Raw genomic sequence first — 17,908 nt, forward strand, 5'->3', positions numbered from 1 at the left:
TGTGGAACAGGGATGCCGGATGCATCCACAATGATGTTGGGACCATGGTGTTCAGGTCATCCATGGTCCATACCAGGAGTGGCCCGCAGAATCGCGCACAGATGTTGTGAAAAGGCACAGCCATTGGTTTGCAGCTCCATGCTGGCTCCCCGGAAGTTGGTGAAGTAATAACATATGTCCCCGCATTTCACAGAGGTTGCGGGTAAAATGTCGTTGTCCTGCAACTTCTGATGTGATGAATGTTCGAAGCCTTCGAACAAGAGTAAGTGATCGCCTTTCTTTCATATGTTGCAGTGTGATCCAGGCAAATGGTCACATAAATTTCCTTGGTGAAGGTAAGCATTCATCTCCAAGTTACACGGGAGAATGTCTTCATCATTCTTTGAGAAAGAGGGTGTATGCCATGATTAACTTCATTTTTAGCCACAAATTTTCTTTCTCGAACTTCTTCCCAATTCCGTTAGCACTCCCTTCAAAATGTGATCTCGTCTTATCCTTATGCTCAGTCACATCTGAATCTGCTTTCCGCACACACTGAATCAGATAGGGTACATCTTACCATGAAATCAGCATAATCATGTATATCTTCCGACAGTTTCACATTCAACAATTTGTTGTTTTTCCTTAACACATTCAAAAAGTTATATTCATTTATATGCGTCACACAAATAATATTCAATCAGGTATGTATTTCACTACTAAACTAAGAATAGCATCCACAATTGCTTTCAGGTTAATATAGTTCAAAAATTAACTCATGCAGGTATTTTAGCACTACTCTAAGAAAATAAATTGTATATGATTACAATCACAAACGGGAATATCTAATTCCCAACAACAATTTTCCCAAACCAACAAATTAAGCATAATGTATTATTACCATAATTCCCTCTCCACTTTTCTTTTTTCTTTTTTTTTTTTTCCTAACAGTGTGTCACTCGTGGTGATATGAGTTCACTGATATTGTAATTGACACAACTCATAACATTGTCGTTATGCCATTATCTTAATTCTACTGTATTCATTTGCAACATCACTTGATTTAATCTTTTAATCTCAGTATTTATGTCGCCATAAAAGTCTTCCTTTTCTGGTTCCACATTTCTTTCCTCATTTGTCACTTCATGCGTTATCATCGTGTTGTTGGTTGCCTTATTCAGACACACCGTCACTAAGGCTTTCAAGCAAGCCACCACTAAAACAATTGCCAATATAACTACTAAACCAACAAACAAGTCTGCTACTCCTTGTATATATTCATACCTATGACATAATTATATGTTGATGACATTCAACATTATATACCAAACTAACAAGCTTCATAAAAGGTAAATAAAGAAAATCCCTTAATATGTAACATAAATCAGATTATTTGTCTTACCCTGATCCCCCTATCTCCCGGGGTTGAACTCAATCCCCTGATCATGAGTGTAGTTGTGATACATTTTTTACTCATGTTGTATTAATATCAGCAGGTAATTGTATGTCATGTAGGCAAATAAATGTCACTATCCCAAGTAGGAATATCACATTTTGAAAATGTAATGTTTATCAATGCAAGGGGTGTTAAAATGTAATTCAAATGACTGTAAATCACGACTATCATTTATCTGCCACTGAATGTTCTGCTGGGCTGCTAGGTGCAGCCTCATTTTCTGTGGGATCGTCCACCTTAGCCCCATGTGCTTGTTTGCAATGAGGGGCATGAATCCAACTTTCTATTTTGGGTCCATATTTTTTTTCTATTCTTATCAATCTCCTATGGTTTGTCATTTCGTTCCAAGATACCGCAACCAAAGGTTTTAACCAAAGCTCTACCAAACTATTTCCAATTTGAACAAAAATGCCAGTGAAACAATGATTCGAAGAATTAACTTCAAGGGGTCAATAAATTTATTCTATAGCCAGATCTAATTTTCCCATCCAATAGTTTGCCTTGCCACATGTCATATTATAACACTTTAATAAACCTTCGAAAAATGTTTCCCATCTCAACAAATTTCCTTTTTTCAAATAGCCATGTGTAACTTACGTATTTAACTACAATTTCCTCTCAATTTGTTTGGCCTAACTGGCCGCAAAAGTGGCTGCCAGCATGCAGTACCGTTTTTTTTATCTACCAAGGAAGTGTTCGTCCACACAAGACCTCTACCAAAATGTTGTTTGTAAAAATAAATCTGGGATTTCTGATTACATGGATGCACACTCTCAGGACATTTTCAGGCTGCTGTTAACAATCCACTACGATAAATTAATTCCTTTACCCACAATCAAATAATTAGTACAAATTGAGGATATTATCCCTATCACATTCTTTTATAGATTCATGATGTTGGATCTAATTTTTTTCCCAATAATTTTCCACTGCTGTAAGGAAGAACAATAGCTCTCATAAGTCTTAGTAATATCGTACTTAATTTACCCATCATCGAATAATTTATTTACTATCCTTTCTCATCTGTTAACCAGTGACTTTGTTTGAACTCCAGAACTGAAAAACTCATAATAGTTCAAACCAGCAAAATTTTCTTTACTATTTTCCCATATCATCTATGCCTAAAACACATCCATACATACAGCACAATTTATATGCTGGTAAAATTCAAGTTTATATTTATAAAAATCCATGAGCAGAGTACTCTGGGAAGTCAGTGTAAGACCTCTCCAAAATTTGGCTAATTTTGTACTCCCACATTTTTATGAAGCTCATATCCATAAATAGCTTTGATTCTCATATAAATTAGATCACAATGGAATCCCAAGATTACTCCCAATTTTTACTATTAATGAATAGCTGCTCATAACTCAGCAAATCAAATCTTTATTCTCCATCTCCCTTGACAAAAGTGATAATTTTTATAATCAAATTATATTTCTATTTTTTTATTTTACGAATTCTCTCGATATGCGATCCCATCCCCATGGAACTATCTATTTTCCAGACAAGGCACACTGTCGGTGTCAACAATCTTGTAAGATTGATACACAAAAACAAAAAAACACTGACACACAAAATACCCACGCACACATGCATTATGCGTATTTGTTTGCGTTGGAACCCTTATTTACAGATCCGGATGGGTGTCAACTTTATTTCAATTTCTCAAAATTTGTCCTTCAATTTTATAAGCGCTAATACACAAATGGACCAAAAAGTTTATTCTTAGAAAACCCCTATGACGTCACATTGACATTACCCTTTCAGTTCTCACAATAATTTATCCAAATTTGACTACCCACCCATTTGTATGTCAGTCGACCACTGACCTATCATTCGTGTGGAACAATAGTCCGAAATTCCCACCTGGTCATGATGTGACTCTTGTCACTTGGTTTGCCAAAAAAATTGCAAAGCAATTGTTCCAAACTTTGTAAATTTAAAATTTTGTGCCCAACATAAAAGATCCAATTTCGGCATTTGATCAATTAATTATCAATTTGCTTACAAGCAAAAGAAAAATGAATAATTCTTGCTCCGACAACTTTTCAGACCCAAGAATCATCGACAGTTATTCATGTTTGTCCAGTAATCTAATTTGTTGAGGCCAATCGTCATTTGGGATTTGTCACAATGAAGGCCTAATCATTGTCTGAGGTATCGGTCAGCACTGGTACCCTTGATCTTGGTTTACCCTATGAACTTGTCTTCCTTTTGGTATACGGACATCCTCTTTTCCAATGTCCCATCCGTCCACACTTGAAACACCGGTTTCTGTCGTTGCCTGGTCTGTGCACCTGTGCACTTGTATTGCTGGGCTGCATCTCTACATCCCTGAGTTGCCACTGCAATCTCTCGTTATCTCCTGAAACACGAAAAAATTCTCTGTACCGTCCTTTTTGGGGAGACAACTGGAAATCAGATGGGACAACTGTCACTTTCATTCCTAATTTCGAGGGCAGTTGTGCATTTGTCTCCTCCACTGTATCCTGTATCCTTTTTATTTTAAGTTCTAGATCCGTTATCCGTTCTTGCTGTTCCCGTTGTCTGGATTCACCATCCCAAAGATGGAATGCAAGCCAGTCTACCGTTAGATTCTGTCTCTTCCTGGCTTTCAATCTTTGTTCCAATCTTTCCAATCGACTTCGCTCAAATGTACCATCTCTTGGAAACTCCTCATCATGTCCCTTTGTCCACAAATACCAATTCTCGACCTGCCTTATAGCTTCGGCACCATAACGGTCGTACATATGATGTGTACAAGTACCTTTTTGTGGAATCTCTGGTTGTCCTTGTGTGTTCTTGCAGGCTCCATTTCCCATTCTGCCTTTTATCAAAGTAGCGTTGGATGTGTTGTAGTTTGTTCCTCTAAAGCTTCACTCGTACCTCCAGGAAGGATCTCTCCACCTGTTCAAACGGTGATTTCCAGAGAATCTCCCTCACCTGTGGCTTTTACACAATCCAATCTCACAGATCAGTATTTGCAGATGAGCCGGAGGGTCAGTATGAAATGGGTGAATCCTCAGGTGTCCGCTCTGTTGACGGCGAAATCACACAATGGTAACCGCACATATATATCTGTATATAAACTCACCACCTTGCTCAATTTTCCAAGGTTGTCTTCACATTGATAATATCTCACAAAGATATCAAAGCTTCTTTCTTGAGACCGCATTTTCATCAATCAAACAATCAATATATTCAATTCAATTTATTCAGTTCAATTTATTCAGTTAAATTTATTCAATTAAATTCAATCAATTAGATTCAATCAATCAACAATTCAATCAATTATTCAATTTCAATTAATTCATCAATATTCATCAATAAATCAAATTAATCATTTTGGATGACTCCTTGCATAAGCCCTTTCCCCAATGATGTCAGGACAGGTCCATCCATTGACTGAGATCGAATCTCATCGGTCGTCACCTCTGGTTCGTACCTCATGTCAATTGATGAATCACCGTCCTGTCCTAGGGTCATATCTGACATATTTCCCCATTTTGCCTGGTCTCCACAAATTTTCTTTGCAACCACTAAAGGCAACTCATCCTTCATTCGTGAGACAGCCAAAATGGATGGCAGATATTAAAGTTCATTGGGAAAAATATCTCATCATTTTTTCTTTTAATAGTACCCAAAATCTCTTGGCAATTTAAATTTCGTAAAACTCCTGAAATAAGACTGTAAAATTCCTTCAATCATGCTAAATTTTGAAACTCCATCGCTTGTAACACCCAATTTATCCCATAGGGCTTGAAAGTTCTTTCCCAAGTTCATGCAATCATTCTGCATTTGAACCCTATGATATCATTCATAATAATCATCATGATTTTATAGTCATGGTCATATCATAATCATCTATTTAAAACGAACATTTCCTTTATCACCACAGCTATGTGGTATAATCAACAATAGAATAAAACTGTACATAGCAACAGGCTACCTCATGGCCACTTAGTATACCTATTGACAATAAGTCATAACAATATCGAATAATCATTGAACAATTCAAAAATCGCTTCTACTGCTCCAGCCGCAGCATTCGTCACTTTGTCTGCTCATCCGCATGACCAAAACGAAATAAAGGGAGCTCAACCATTACACAGCGCTTTTAATGGCGCATGCCATAGGAACTCAACGCAATTTCGACTCGGCCAGAAAACGAGCAAATTTTGCAGGATGTTAACTGGAATTAGTCGTGAAAATATATCCAAAATACGCAAAAATACACACCCACACAAATAAACAACATTTATTCCGTTCAACAGAACAAACATTTCCTATATCATGACATGCATGTCTTCAAAATTATATGACCAAGAGAAAAGTAAAACTAATTAAAACTGCGGGCAGTGATGATCCGGGGACCATACCGCTCCATCCTGATTGGACGGGTGCATGCTAGAGTCGTTAACAACGACAGTCCAGATCCGATTGTTCAAAATTTCAACTCAATCGATCGAAAAATGAACGCAGGGATGCATTTTAAAGGTGCAGTGGCACTAACTGAGTTGCCACGAATATGGCCACGAAATTGCCAATATGGCCATCACGAAATATTTTCCTTAATCAATTGGCTCATAGCATAACCAATCTGCAAGTATCTCATCCGAAGATGTATCTCTGAGGAATTTTAATTAAATAAGTCATTTATAAATCAACGAGTTAATTTATTAAATGATTAATCAATAAATCAAAATTTTCCTTGACAGCCACATCACTTGGTCAGTGTCATGTCCAAATATCAGCTTCCTTACTCAAAAGGTGCCTGAGTTAATGTAATGTAATTACTGTAATAAGATTACTGCAATTACTGTAATGATTATTGTAATTACTGTAATTACCGGAACTGTAATTACTGTAATTACCTCAGGTAATTACTGTAATGTAATTACTGTAATGTAATAAGAAATGTAATTAATTAAATAAGTACTTCATTAATCGCTAATAATTAAATAACTCGTGAATTCTTATCCGATTTACTTAACATTTGAGTGTCCCCAAAACGTTGGAGCAAAACGTTGCAACAACGAAAGTGAAACGTTGTAGCGACGTTGTGGACACGTCAGCAAAACCCAACATTTGAATGTTCCCAAAACGTTGGAGCAAAACGTTGCAACAACGAAAGTGAAACGTTGTGGCGACGTTGTGGAAACGTTAGCAAAACCCAACATTTGAATGTTCCCAAAACGTTGGAGCAAAACGTTGCAACAACGAAAGTGAAACGTTGTGGCGACGTTGTGGAAACGTTAGCAAAACCCAACATTTGAATGTTCCCAAAACGTTGGAGCAAAACGTTGCAACAACGAAAGTGAAACGTTGTAGCGACGTTGTGGAAACGTTAGCAAAACCCAACATTTGAATGTTCCCAAAACGTTGGAGCAAAACGTTGCAACAACGAAAGTGAAACGTTGTGGCGACGTTGTGGAAACGTTAGCAAAACCCAACATTTGAATGTTCCCAAAACGTTGGAGCAAAACGTTGCAACAACGAAAGTGAAACGTTGTAGCGACGTTGTGGAAACGTTAGCAAAACCCAACATTTGAATGTTCCCAAAACGTTGGAGCAAAACGTTGCAACAACGAAAGTGAAACGTTGTGGCGACGTTGTGGAAACGTTAGCAAAACCCAACATTTGAATGTTCCCAAAACGTTGGAGCAAAACGTTGCAACAACGAAAGTGAAACGTTGTGGCGACGTTGTGGAAACGTCAGCAAAACCCAACATTTAAATGTTCCCAAAACGTTGGAGCAAAACGTTGCAACAACGAAAGTGAAACGTTGTGGCGACGTTGTGGAAACGTCAGCAAAACCCAACATTTAAATGTTCCCAAAACGTTGGAGCAAAACGTTGCAACAACGAAAGTGAAACGTTGTGGCGACGTTGTGGAAACGTTAGCAAAACCCAACATTTGAATGTTCCCAAAACGTTCCAACAACAAATGATCACAAGTAATTATCACATTGCAATGACCTCTAAACATTCCTAAATCAATAAGCTAGTCTGGCGATGCCAAATACCCCACACCCCTGTCATCCCAGAAGTCACTGTTTGCCACAACCATTATTTGGAAGTCTTTTGCTGTCAAACTCAATTTCTCTGCTGTCAAAGGCCCAAAACCCGGCCTCTGTGACTTCTCCGCCAATTGTTACTTTCTCTTGACAAAAACAAACATCTTCTATATTTATCCCATTAAAATCCCATTAAAATCCCATTAAAATCCCATTAAAATCCCATTAAAATCCCATTAAAATCCCATATCTTGTCACCCTTTGCATTGTTGAAAGCAATTAATTCCATAACTCAATATTACCTCACTCAAGGCACAACCCAGAGTGATTTGAGAACTATACCCAGAGTTCTATACAATACCCAGTTTCAGAGAGTAAACAGTTATATACTTTTTTCTTATTTTTCCATTTAACTTGTTCAAAGAACGTTCATTTCGCAAAATCGAACCAACCACAACCTTCGCCATTAATATCTATTGTAAGCGTGCCGAATCAATAAGTATCACTTTTCCTATGAGCCTCGACCAGAGGGTGGTTGTTACTCACAAACACTCGTCGCTAGCTGTTCCATTGTCTGTTGATTTTCATTCTGCTGCCTATTTCTTAGTGATGGACCTGGATAAAATTTGATGCAATTTTCATCCAATCGCCATCTTTCATAATAATTCTGGACCGGTATGAGATGGGGTTGTCTGTCATGAATCCATTTGTTGATCGAACGAGTTTTAGACATGGCGGGAAAACTGAAAAAAATTTTTTTCTCTCCTCCACCCCTTTTTTTTTTTTTTTTTTTTTTCTTACTTTGGACCCACGGCTTTCGTCCTACACAATTCCGTTTAATTTGTCTAAATCCGACCAGTCGTTCCAAAGATATAAGCCGTTTTGTCGCAATACCATAAATTGGAATGAGGTAAAAATATATATATATAAATATAACTCCATTTCCCGGCTCCCTGTCGCACGCCGAGCAAGTCGCGTGCTTTGAGCAAGTGCAAAAAAAACCACTTTACACGTGTACGGGTGTGTAAACGAGTGTACCGGCCTTACACGACTTGGAAGCAGATGGTCTCATGGTGCACTCACGGGCCATCCGCTCCCAGTTCACAGCCAGGCCCTTAATAACCAGCGTATTCGCGTGACTATGCACTTAATCTTCGCAAAGACGCAGTCTCAATCACACAGGCGAATGCAGGCAGACATTCGTTCGCTTCGCGCACATCAGTGGCGCGTGTCAGAAGAATTACGCAGCGCAGGAAAAATACGTATTTTACAGAAATCATGAGAAAAACACGAATAATAGCTACAATCGTTTAAAACGTTCCATCTTAATCATACAAAAAAATGGTTCTTTGGGTAGTAGCCACAGCACCCGGGAGTACCAGCTCAGAAATGGTTCTTTGTGATCCACTACCCAGCACCCTAGACCAACTCAAATGGATCTCTGTGTCGCGAGCACATCACCGGAGCCAAAAGGTCTCATCTATATCTTCCTTCTGAGGGCTCTCCTGCACCAATAGTGCGTGGAGAAGCCCAAACACCACTTTCTCCATATACTGTACATACAAAATAACTATACACAGGTTCGTATATCATAATGGTCAATCCACAAGAAGCCATGCTTACCTTGGCGACCTTGTCGATGTCCACTTGATCCCCGTACGGGCCACCAAGTTGTTGGAGAATGTTTTAAGACTCAGGAGACTCCAATATGACCGGTCAATTTGGGGGGTCTGGCTCAGAGCCTATCCACCGTGAGGGGATAAGACTACATCAGGTAGGAAATCCTGGTATTGAAGCGTGGTGTTACGCGCGCTGCTTGTAAGCAAGGAGGAAGCGGACAACGCGGTAAGTTGTAAGAGTCTTTATTCAAGAGCTCCACTGTAACACTGGAGCGTTCCGGGCTGCGCCCCCGGTGTATATCTCGCGGCCACGCCTATCCCTGGGGCGTGGCCGCCGCCCACTTGGCACGTGGAATGATGTCATCACGCCAGTGAACTTTCGTGTCCGCCACACGCGCCCCCCCAGAATTCCCGCGCACCTGGAGGGCCAGTTTGCGGGGCAAACGGATGACCCGGCCGAAGCGCCCTCTGGCGACTGGCGGCGTCCGGGGTGCAGGGATGCCAGCTGGGATGCCTCCGGCTGCACCCGGGATGGGTGCAGGCTCGGGGGGCAGCGTACCGGCCGGGCCGGGGGTTCGCCCGCCGGGGGGCGGCCCCGACGCGGGGGCCGAGCCACCGGCGGTGGGTGGTCCACGTCGAGGTGGGCCGGCTTGAGGCAGTCTATGGAGACACGGTCAGGAGTGCCGCCGATGTCCAAGGTTAAATGTTTCACCCCGGTCTCCAGCACGCGGAAAGGCCCGTCGTACGGGGGCCGCAGTGGTGTCCGGTGGGCGTCGTGCCGGACAAAGACGTACTCCGCAATGCGAAGCTCCGGGGCGACGTGCGTAGGTGGGTGCCCGTGGTGCGCTGTGGGCACCGGGGTGAACCTCTGGGCGGTCTCCTGCAGCGCGGAGCGCTCCTGCGCCGCCGACCATGGTGCCGTGGAGTCGGGGAGGAACTCGCCCGGCACCCGCAGCGGTTGCCCGAAGACCAACTCCACCGCGGATGCGCGCAGGTCGTCCTTGGGCACCGTCCGGAGGCCCAGCAGCACCCAGGGGAACCTGTCGACCCAGCCGCTGTCGCGGAGGGTCGCCCGGAGCGCGGCCTTCAACGAGCGGTGGAACCGCTCGCACAGGCCGTTAGCCTGGGGGTGGTAGGCCGTGGTGTGGTGCAGCTGGACCCCGAGCCCCCGCGCGACCGCCCCCAGAGCTCCGAGGTGAACTGGGGGCCGCGGTCGGACGAGATGTCCGAGGGGGCGCCGAACCGGGCGACCCAGGTGGCGATGAACGCCTGTGCGACGTCCGCCGCCGTCGTTGACGCCAAAGGCACGGCCTCCGGCCACCGGGTGGTGCGGTCCATCATGGTCAGGACGTGGGTGAAACCCCGCGAGGGGGGCGGAGGTCCCACCAGGTCCACATGAACATGGTCAAACCGACGTTCCGGCACCGCAAATGGGGCCAATGGGGCCTGGGTGTGTCGGTGCACCTTCGCGCGCTGGCACGCGAGGCATGTCCTGGCCCAGCCACGGACGGCCTTCCGGAGGCCATGCCAGACAAACTTGTCGGCGATCAACCTCTGGGAGGCCCTCGTGCCCGGGTGGGACAGGCCGTGGATGGCGTCGAAAATCTGGCGCTGCCAGCCCGCGGGCACGATGGGGCGAGGCCGCCTGAGGGAGACGTCGCACCAGAGGGCCGTGCCAGCACCGTCGAACGGCACCTCGGTGACACGGAGGCCCGTAATGGCGGTCCGGAAGGCCTGGACGTCGGGGTCGGCGGCCTGGTCCGCCGCCATCCGGGCATAGTCGATGCCGAGGTGGACCGCGTGGGCAACGGACCGGGAAAGGCAATCCGCCACCGGGTTGTCCTTCCCCGCAACGTGCCGGATGTCCATCGTGTATTCGGACACGGCCGAGAGGTAACGCTGCTGCCGGGCCGACCATGGCTCAGCGACCTTGCCCATCGCGAACACCAGTGGCTTGTGGTCGACGAAGGCCGTGAACGCACGGCCCTCGAGCAGATGGCGGAAGTGCCTGACCGCCAGGTGGAGCCCGAGCAACTCGCGGTCGAAGGTACTGTACCGGCATTCGGGCGGGCGAAGCTGCCGGCTGAAGAACGCCAGCGGTTGCCAAGCTCCACGCACCCATTGCTCGTGCACCGCGCCCACCGCGTAGTCCGAGGCGTCGGTGGTGAGGGCGATTGGTGCATCAGGCGCCGGGTGCGCGAGCATGGTGGCATTAGCCAAGGCGAGCTTCGCGCCCACGAACGCCGCGTCCATCTGCTCGGTCCAGGTAACGTCACCTTTGCCCGGCTTCCCTCGGAGGGCCTCGTGCAGGGCGCGCAGGAGCTGGGCGATGCGGGACAGGAACCGATGGTAAAAGTTTACCATGCCCAGGAACTCCTGGAGCCCCCTGATCTTTCGGGGGCGCGGAAACCCCTTCACCGCCTCCACCTTGGCCGGTAGGGGGACGGCCCCGTGCCTGGTGACGCAGTGCCCCAAAAAGTCGATTTCAGTGACACTGAACCGGCACTTGGCGGGGTTCATGATCAGGCCATGCTGGCCCAGACGTTCGAAGAGCGTGCGGAGATGGTGTAGGTGCTCTTGGTGGGACGCGCTTGCGACGAGGATATCATCCAGATAGACGCAGACGAAATCCAAGTCGCGCAAGACGCTGTCCATGAGGCGCTGGAACGCCTGAGCCGCATTCTTCAAACCGAAGGGCATCCGAAGAAATTCGAAAAGACCAAACGGCGTGATGACAGCCGTCTTCGGGATGTCCTCCGGCCTGACGGGGACCTGGTGGTAATCGCGTATGAGGTCCACCTTCGAAAAGAAGGACATGCCCGCCAAGCGGGTGGAAAAGTCCTGAATATGGGGGACGGGGTAGCGGTCGGGGGTGGTGGCATCGTTGAGACGGCGGTAGTCCCCGCATGGTCGCCATCCCCCCGCCGGGCTTGGGCACGATGTGGAGGGGCGACGCCCAAGCACTCTCGGAGCGCCGCACGATGCCGAGCCGCTCCAGCGTAGCGAACCCCGCTTTAGCTACGGCGAGCTTCGTCGGCTCGAGGCGGCGTGCCCAGGCGTAGACCGGTGGCCCGGCGGTGGGGATGTGATGTTCCACCCCGTGCTTGACAGTCCCCGCCGAGAAGGTGGGCCGCGTGAGGGCTGGGAAACGGGTGAGGAGGCCGATGAATTCGTCCGCTGCCGGAAGCGTACAGATGAACCTGGCCGGAACCGAACCGCCCAGCAAGCCGCTCGGCGAGCCGCTCGATGAGCCGCTCCGTGAGCTGCTCAACGAGGCGGGCAGCGCGCACGCGAGCGAGCTGAACGTCTCAGCCTGGACAAGCCTTCTGTGATTTACGTCAACCAACAGGCCATTGGCACAGAGGAAGTCCGCGCCGAGCAGTGCCATGGGCACGTCGGCCAAAACGAACGACCAACGGAAAACCTGACCTCCGAACCGCAGGGAGAGACAGTGTTTTCCATACGTGCGTATAGACGTACCATTGGCCGCAAGCAGCGCGGGACCTCGGCCCGCGGTGTGCTTGTCGGACGTACCTGCAGGAACGACACTCACCTGCGCTCCCGTATCGCACAGGTAACGGCGCCCGGACAAGGTGTCCGTTATGTACAGCAGGCTGTTGGAATTGCCGACGCTCACCGTTGCCACCGAGGGCCGGCCCGGGCGTTTCCCGACCTGCCGAATGAGCACGGCGGGCGACATTGCCGAGCCTCGTGGCCGAACCTAGCGTGGAAATGGCACCAGGTTTGCGGCGAAGCCGGAGGCCGCGGTTTCCGCGGTGGTGGTGGGCGAGGCGTGGCGGCCGCCACGAGGCGCCTCTCGGAGTAGCGGTGGGCACCCGCAGGAGGTTCAGCGGCTACGCGGTGCGTTGCGTAGTAGGGGTGGGCACCCGCAGCAGTTTCGGGCTCGGGAGCCGCTATGGCCGCACCGAAACTCGCCTGCGTGTCCAAAGCCGCGTAGAACTTGTCGGCCTCGGCCGCGAGCGCTCGGGGTTCCGTTGTTGCAGAACCGGCCAACGCGAGGCGTACTCGTGCCGGCAGCTGGCGTCGAAATAATGCCCGGAATAGAGCGTTCGGGGTTTCGTCGCCCATGAGCGACAGCATATGGTCCATTCGGACCGACGGTCGCGTGTCACCGAGCTCGGGGAGGTCCAAGAGGCAATCGGCCCGTGCGTCCACCGTGAGGCCGAACGTGGCGAGGAGGAGACGCTTGATCGCCTCGTACCTGTCATCGGCCGGGGGTTCCTCAGGACCAACACGACGCGGGCGGCCCTGCCGGCCCCGAGGGAGGCGACCACGTGGCAGTAGCGTGTCTCATCCGCCGTGATGCCTCGAAGCCTGAACTGGGCTTCGGCCTGCAGGAACCAGATCTCCGCCTGAGCTTCCCAGAACTCGGGGAGCTTTATCGCTACCGCGTTGGTTGCCATGGCTGTGGTGGGTTCGGGTGGTCAGTGACGACTGACCAGAACGTCGGAGGTCACCAATGAAGCGCGGTGTTGCGCGTGCTGCTTGTAAGCAAGGAGGAAGCGGACAACGCGGTAAGTTGTAAGAGTCTTTATTCAAGAGCTCCACTGTAACACTGGAGCCTTCCGGGCTGCGCGCCCGGTGTATATCCTGCGGCCACGCCTACCCCTCGGGCGTGGCCGCCGCCCACTTGGCGCGCGGAATGATGTCATCACGCCAGTGAGCTTTCGTGTCCGCCACAGTATAATTATTTGATAATATTAGTTCATTGTGTTCCTGAAACCTGCAGCATTGGTGAGGTTATTTTTGGTCACACCGGTGATGAACAGATTGAACAAGTGCATGACATGGCCAATGTCTCCACACAGCAACGAGAAAAACATCATGAGCTTTCTCCATCAATCACAGAACGCCAGGTGCACCAACCACCAAGTTAACAAACTACGGTATATTATCAAAGATTGCAATCCATTCAAACATGAAAACGACTGCTTGGTGAATATAGTGACACGGACAGTCGAAGGTGACATTCTCAGGAACGATGAAGCTGGAAAGCAGCGCCATTAGGACTTCATAACAAAGAGCAAAGTTGGTCCAATCAGTCCTTGGGAAAAGATGATGAAGCTCAATTTACTAACGTGGAAATCTGCTTCAAAGACAACAAAAATCAAGTTAGCCTCTCATGTTGTTGAGATCAAGAAGAATCCATCACTGTTTGCTCAAATGCAGTTGGACCATCTAATGCTCATATAAGAACGTGTGCATGTTATATGAAACAACTTTAGCCACTCATATTTCACTAAAAGATCAAAATGCCATTGCAACAACACAAAATATCAACAACACTGGTTTATTCAGTTTCTCAATACCGTACTCTTTCATTTGATATGACTTTGTTATTTTGTATTCAATATCAACAAATTCAAATTTTGAACATTTCAGCTGGAAAGCCGATTTTCAGGTCTCCTCATTCTAGGATCTCAAAATTATCATTAAAGTCATAAAAAATGGAACCCTACTTTTTTCCAATGTTATATTACATATCAATAAATTTCGAGTGAAATATTAGATTTATCACAAAATTCCCATGGGAATACACACACCCCTGGACTACGAATGAACCATAACTTCATGTAAAGTTCCTCCTTTCATCAAAGGGGTCTTCAACCACCTTCCTCCTCCTCTTCGTCAAATTCATCTTCATCTTCAGCGGTGGCATCCTGGTACTGCTGTTACTCGGTCACGAGATCGTTCATGTTGCTTTCGGCTTCGGTGAACTCAATCTCGTCCATCCCTTCGCCAGTGTACCAATGGAGGAAGGCCTTGCGGCGGAACATGGCCGTGAATTGCTCCGAGATGTGCTTGAAGAGCTCCTGGATGGCCGTGCTGTTACCGATGAAGGTCGCCGACATCTTGAGGCCGCGTGTTGGGATGTCGCACACGGCAGTCTTGACGTTGTTCGGAATCCATTCGACAAAGTAGCTGCTGTTCTTGTTCTGCACGTTGAGCATCTGCTCGTCCACTTCCTTCATCGACATCCGTCCATGGAAGATGGCCGCCGCCGTGAGGTATCGACCGTGGCGCGGGTCGCAGGCGGCCATCATGTTCTTGGCGTCAAACATCTGTTGTGTGAGTTCGGGCACAGTGAGCGCACGGTATTGCTGGCTTCCACGGGACGTGAGTGGCGCGAAACCAGGCATGAAGAAGTGGAGACGTGGGAACGGCACCATGTTGACTGTGAGTTTGCGCAGATCCGCGTTCAGCTGCCCGGGAAAGCGAAAGCAAGTGGTCACTCCGCTCATGGTGGCCGAAACCAGGTGGTTCAGGTCCCCGTAGGTCGGAGTGGTGAGCTTGAGAGTGCGGAAGCAGATGTCATAAAGGGCCTCATTGTCGATGCAGAACGTCTCGTCGGTGTTCTCCACCAGCTGGTGCACCGACAGCGTGGCGTTGTACGGCTCCACCACGGTGTCGCTCACCTTGGGAGAGGGTACCACACTGAAAGTGTTCATGATGCGGTCGGGATATTCTTCGCGTACCTTGCTGATGAGCAGAGTGCCCATTCCTGAGCCTGTGCCTCCACCCAGCGAATGGGTCATTTGGAATCCCTGTAGGCAGTCGCAGTTCTCCGCCTCCTTCCGCACCACGTCGAGCACCGAATCCACCAGCTCCGCACCCTCCGTGTAGTGCCCTTTGGCCCAGTTGCTACCGGCACCACCATGGCCTAGGTACACAGAACAAAGGTAGCGGAAATGGAATACAATTAAATTTCAAAACAAGTTAATATCTCAGTGAAATCTTAATGAAATTAGTCAGTGTTATTTTAAATAAATAAAGGAAATTCTAAATTAAATTGACGATTTGTTGATTATGTAGGGGGGAAGAAGTGGCAAAAATACGAATTAGGATTTTGTGCTCGCTGTTGGTTAACCTCCAATTACCCATCAACACCCCTTAGTGGTTCAATGGGATTAACCTCAGGACTCTGGGCTAGCTTAAACCAGCCTTGATGTATGCAGCGTAGGAAAGTGTTGCCATGGTGATACAGGTTGGGCGCACAAAAGTAGAACTCCCTGATTCCTGGTCCACAAGCACTCACCAAACACATAGTTGTCGGGTCTAAAGATTTGGCCAAAAGGACCCAAACGCACCGAGTCCATGGTCCCCGGTTTGAGGTCAACCAGCACGGCCCGTGGCACGTACTTCCCTCCTGAAACATTCGGTGACAACTTTAAAAAGGGTAACATGACCATGTACTTCAAAGCAAAATTAACCAATGTGTCCATTTTTAAACCCAATTGCACGTGTTTTGTGATGGTGGATATTCAAAATGGCGTCTCCGGGTGCTCTGGCATTGTGAATATATTTCATGATAAAATGATGAATATTTCTGTGTCACACAACACCTGTATGCAACCAACATGCTGCGGTGTCTGATACAAAATAACAAAAACCTATCAGACGTTTTCAGAGAGATGGATCCTCCACCAGACTGTCCATGACCTTTATTTTATAACAAACCGGAAGTGGTGTTAGCCGGAACCGGAAGTGGTTTTAACCGGAACCGGAAGTGGTGGTTTATTTACACGGAAGTGGTGATTATGAGCTGGGTGAGAGATGGATTGTATAGCCACACTTTCAAAACAAACATTCAACTTGTGACCCAAGAAGCACACCTTGAGAGATGCCACTTTCCAGGGACTTGCAGGATATCACGAGGTGTAGTGCAAGTGTACACATAGGTGTTCCTGTGTGAGAGCCTGTTATGCCTGACAGGTCAGACTCATACATAGCGCAATGATGTATTCTGGTTGTCGATACCAGGTGAATGATAGCAAGTGTCAGAGTGCTGGGATGTACAAACCTGAGGCTTCATTGTAGTACACGTTGATTCTCTCCAGCTGCAAGTCACTGTCCCCATGGTAGGCGCCAGTGGGGTCGATGCCATGCTCGTCACTGATAACCTCCCAGAACTGGTACGGAATGTTAGATGAAACACGTAGCCCAGGTAATACGATTCAAATTTTCTGTGATACAATTGCGGCAATCCAAGTGTTCTGTACATAACTACCAGTCAAAGGTCTAATGGATGGTTTGAAGGTCCGAAAGTTCAAGGTAATGAAAACACTGTGAGAGGTTGAAAACGGAGGGGTTGACTGTCGATAAAACACGTGGTGTGTACGTGCACAGGCAGGTGCATTATTTTATTTACAAGACAAGAATATAAAGAGCTTTTAAATTTTGTTCTTGATGACCAGTCCCAGGCAAGCAGAACTTCCCTGGTCCTGTGGGGTGTGGACCCAGCTAGAGTCCCCATATACTATGATGAAAATGTCTGGTCACGTGGGTCATGGGCCCCATTTTGTTTCCATCGATCGTTCATGGAATAAGCGCACGAAGGTCGATAGCTCATCATTCTTTATAAAATGACAATATGCTGTGGCATCAGATGCACCAATCAATCAGAGAAGGGTTTCAAAATGTGCAGATTCCATCCAGATCCTGGAAGGAAAACATTTGAGGAAATAAAGTTTGTCGTCTGAGATGGAACAGCACTTTGGCGTGGTTTATGCGGCAGGTAATTCTTGTTGTTGTATAGCTCCGGACAGTTCTCTCAAACAAGCCCATGGAACGGAGACAGCCGATCGATCTCGCAGGAGGGACACAAAGATCCCCCCCACATCCAGGATGGTGTATCCCCGCCTTCAAGAAGTGAAAACCACCATACAACCACCATGAAAAGGCATCCCTGATAGTTGTCGCCATGTAAGTTATAGCCATGTGTGTGTATATTCATGTGCTTTAATCATATTGTAGTTGACAATTGGGTATAACGTAAACAGACACGAATCATCATCGAAACATCTATCGGTAATT

The 17,908-nt window shown here is 47.2% G+C and overlaps 1 protein-coding gene across 1 annotated transcript; it reads right to left on the minus strand.

The window, feature by feature from the left end:
- Positions 1-14,766: 14,766 nt before the first annotated feature.
- LOC137434682 (tubulin beta-4 chain-like) lies at positions 14,767-16,191 on the minus strand. The gene is made up of 2 exons (XM_068127827.2): positions 16,131-16,191; positions 14,767-15,755 (listed from the first exon to the last, which is right to left on the minus strand). The coding sequence occupies exons 1-2, from the start codon at positions 16,189-16,191 to the stop codon at positions 14,767-14,769; spliced, it is 1,050 nt and encodes a 349-aa protein (XP_067983928.2).
- Between the last annotated feature and the right edge of the window lie 1,717 nt (positions 16,192-17,908).

This window comes from Myxine glutinosa, chromosome 9, assembly GCF_964187855.1.
Source record: "Myxine glutinosa chromosome 9, kmMyxGlut1.1, whole genome shotgun sequence".
NCBI classification, from domain to species: Eukaryota; Metazoa; Chordata; class Myxini; order Myxiniformes; family Myxinidae; genus Myxine; species Myxine glutinosa.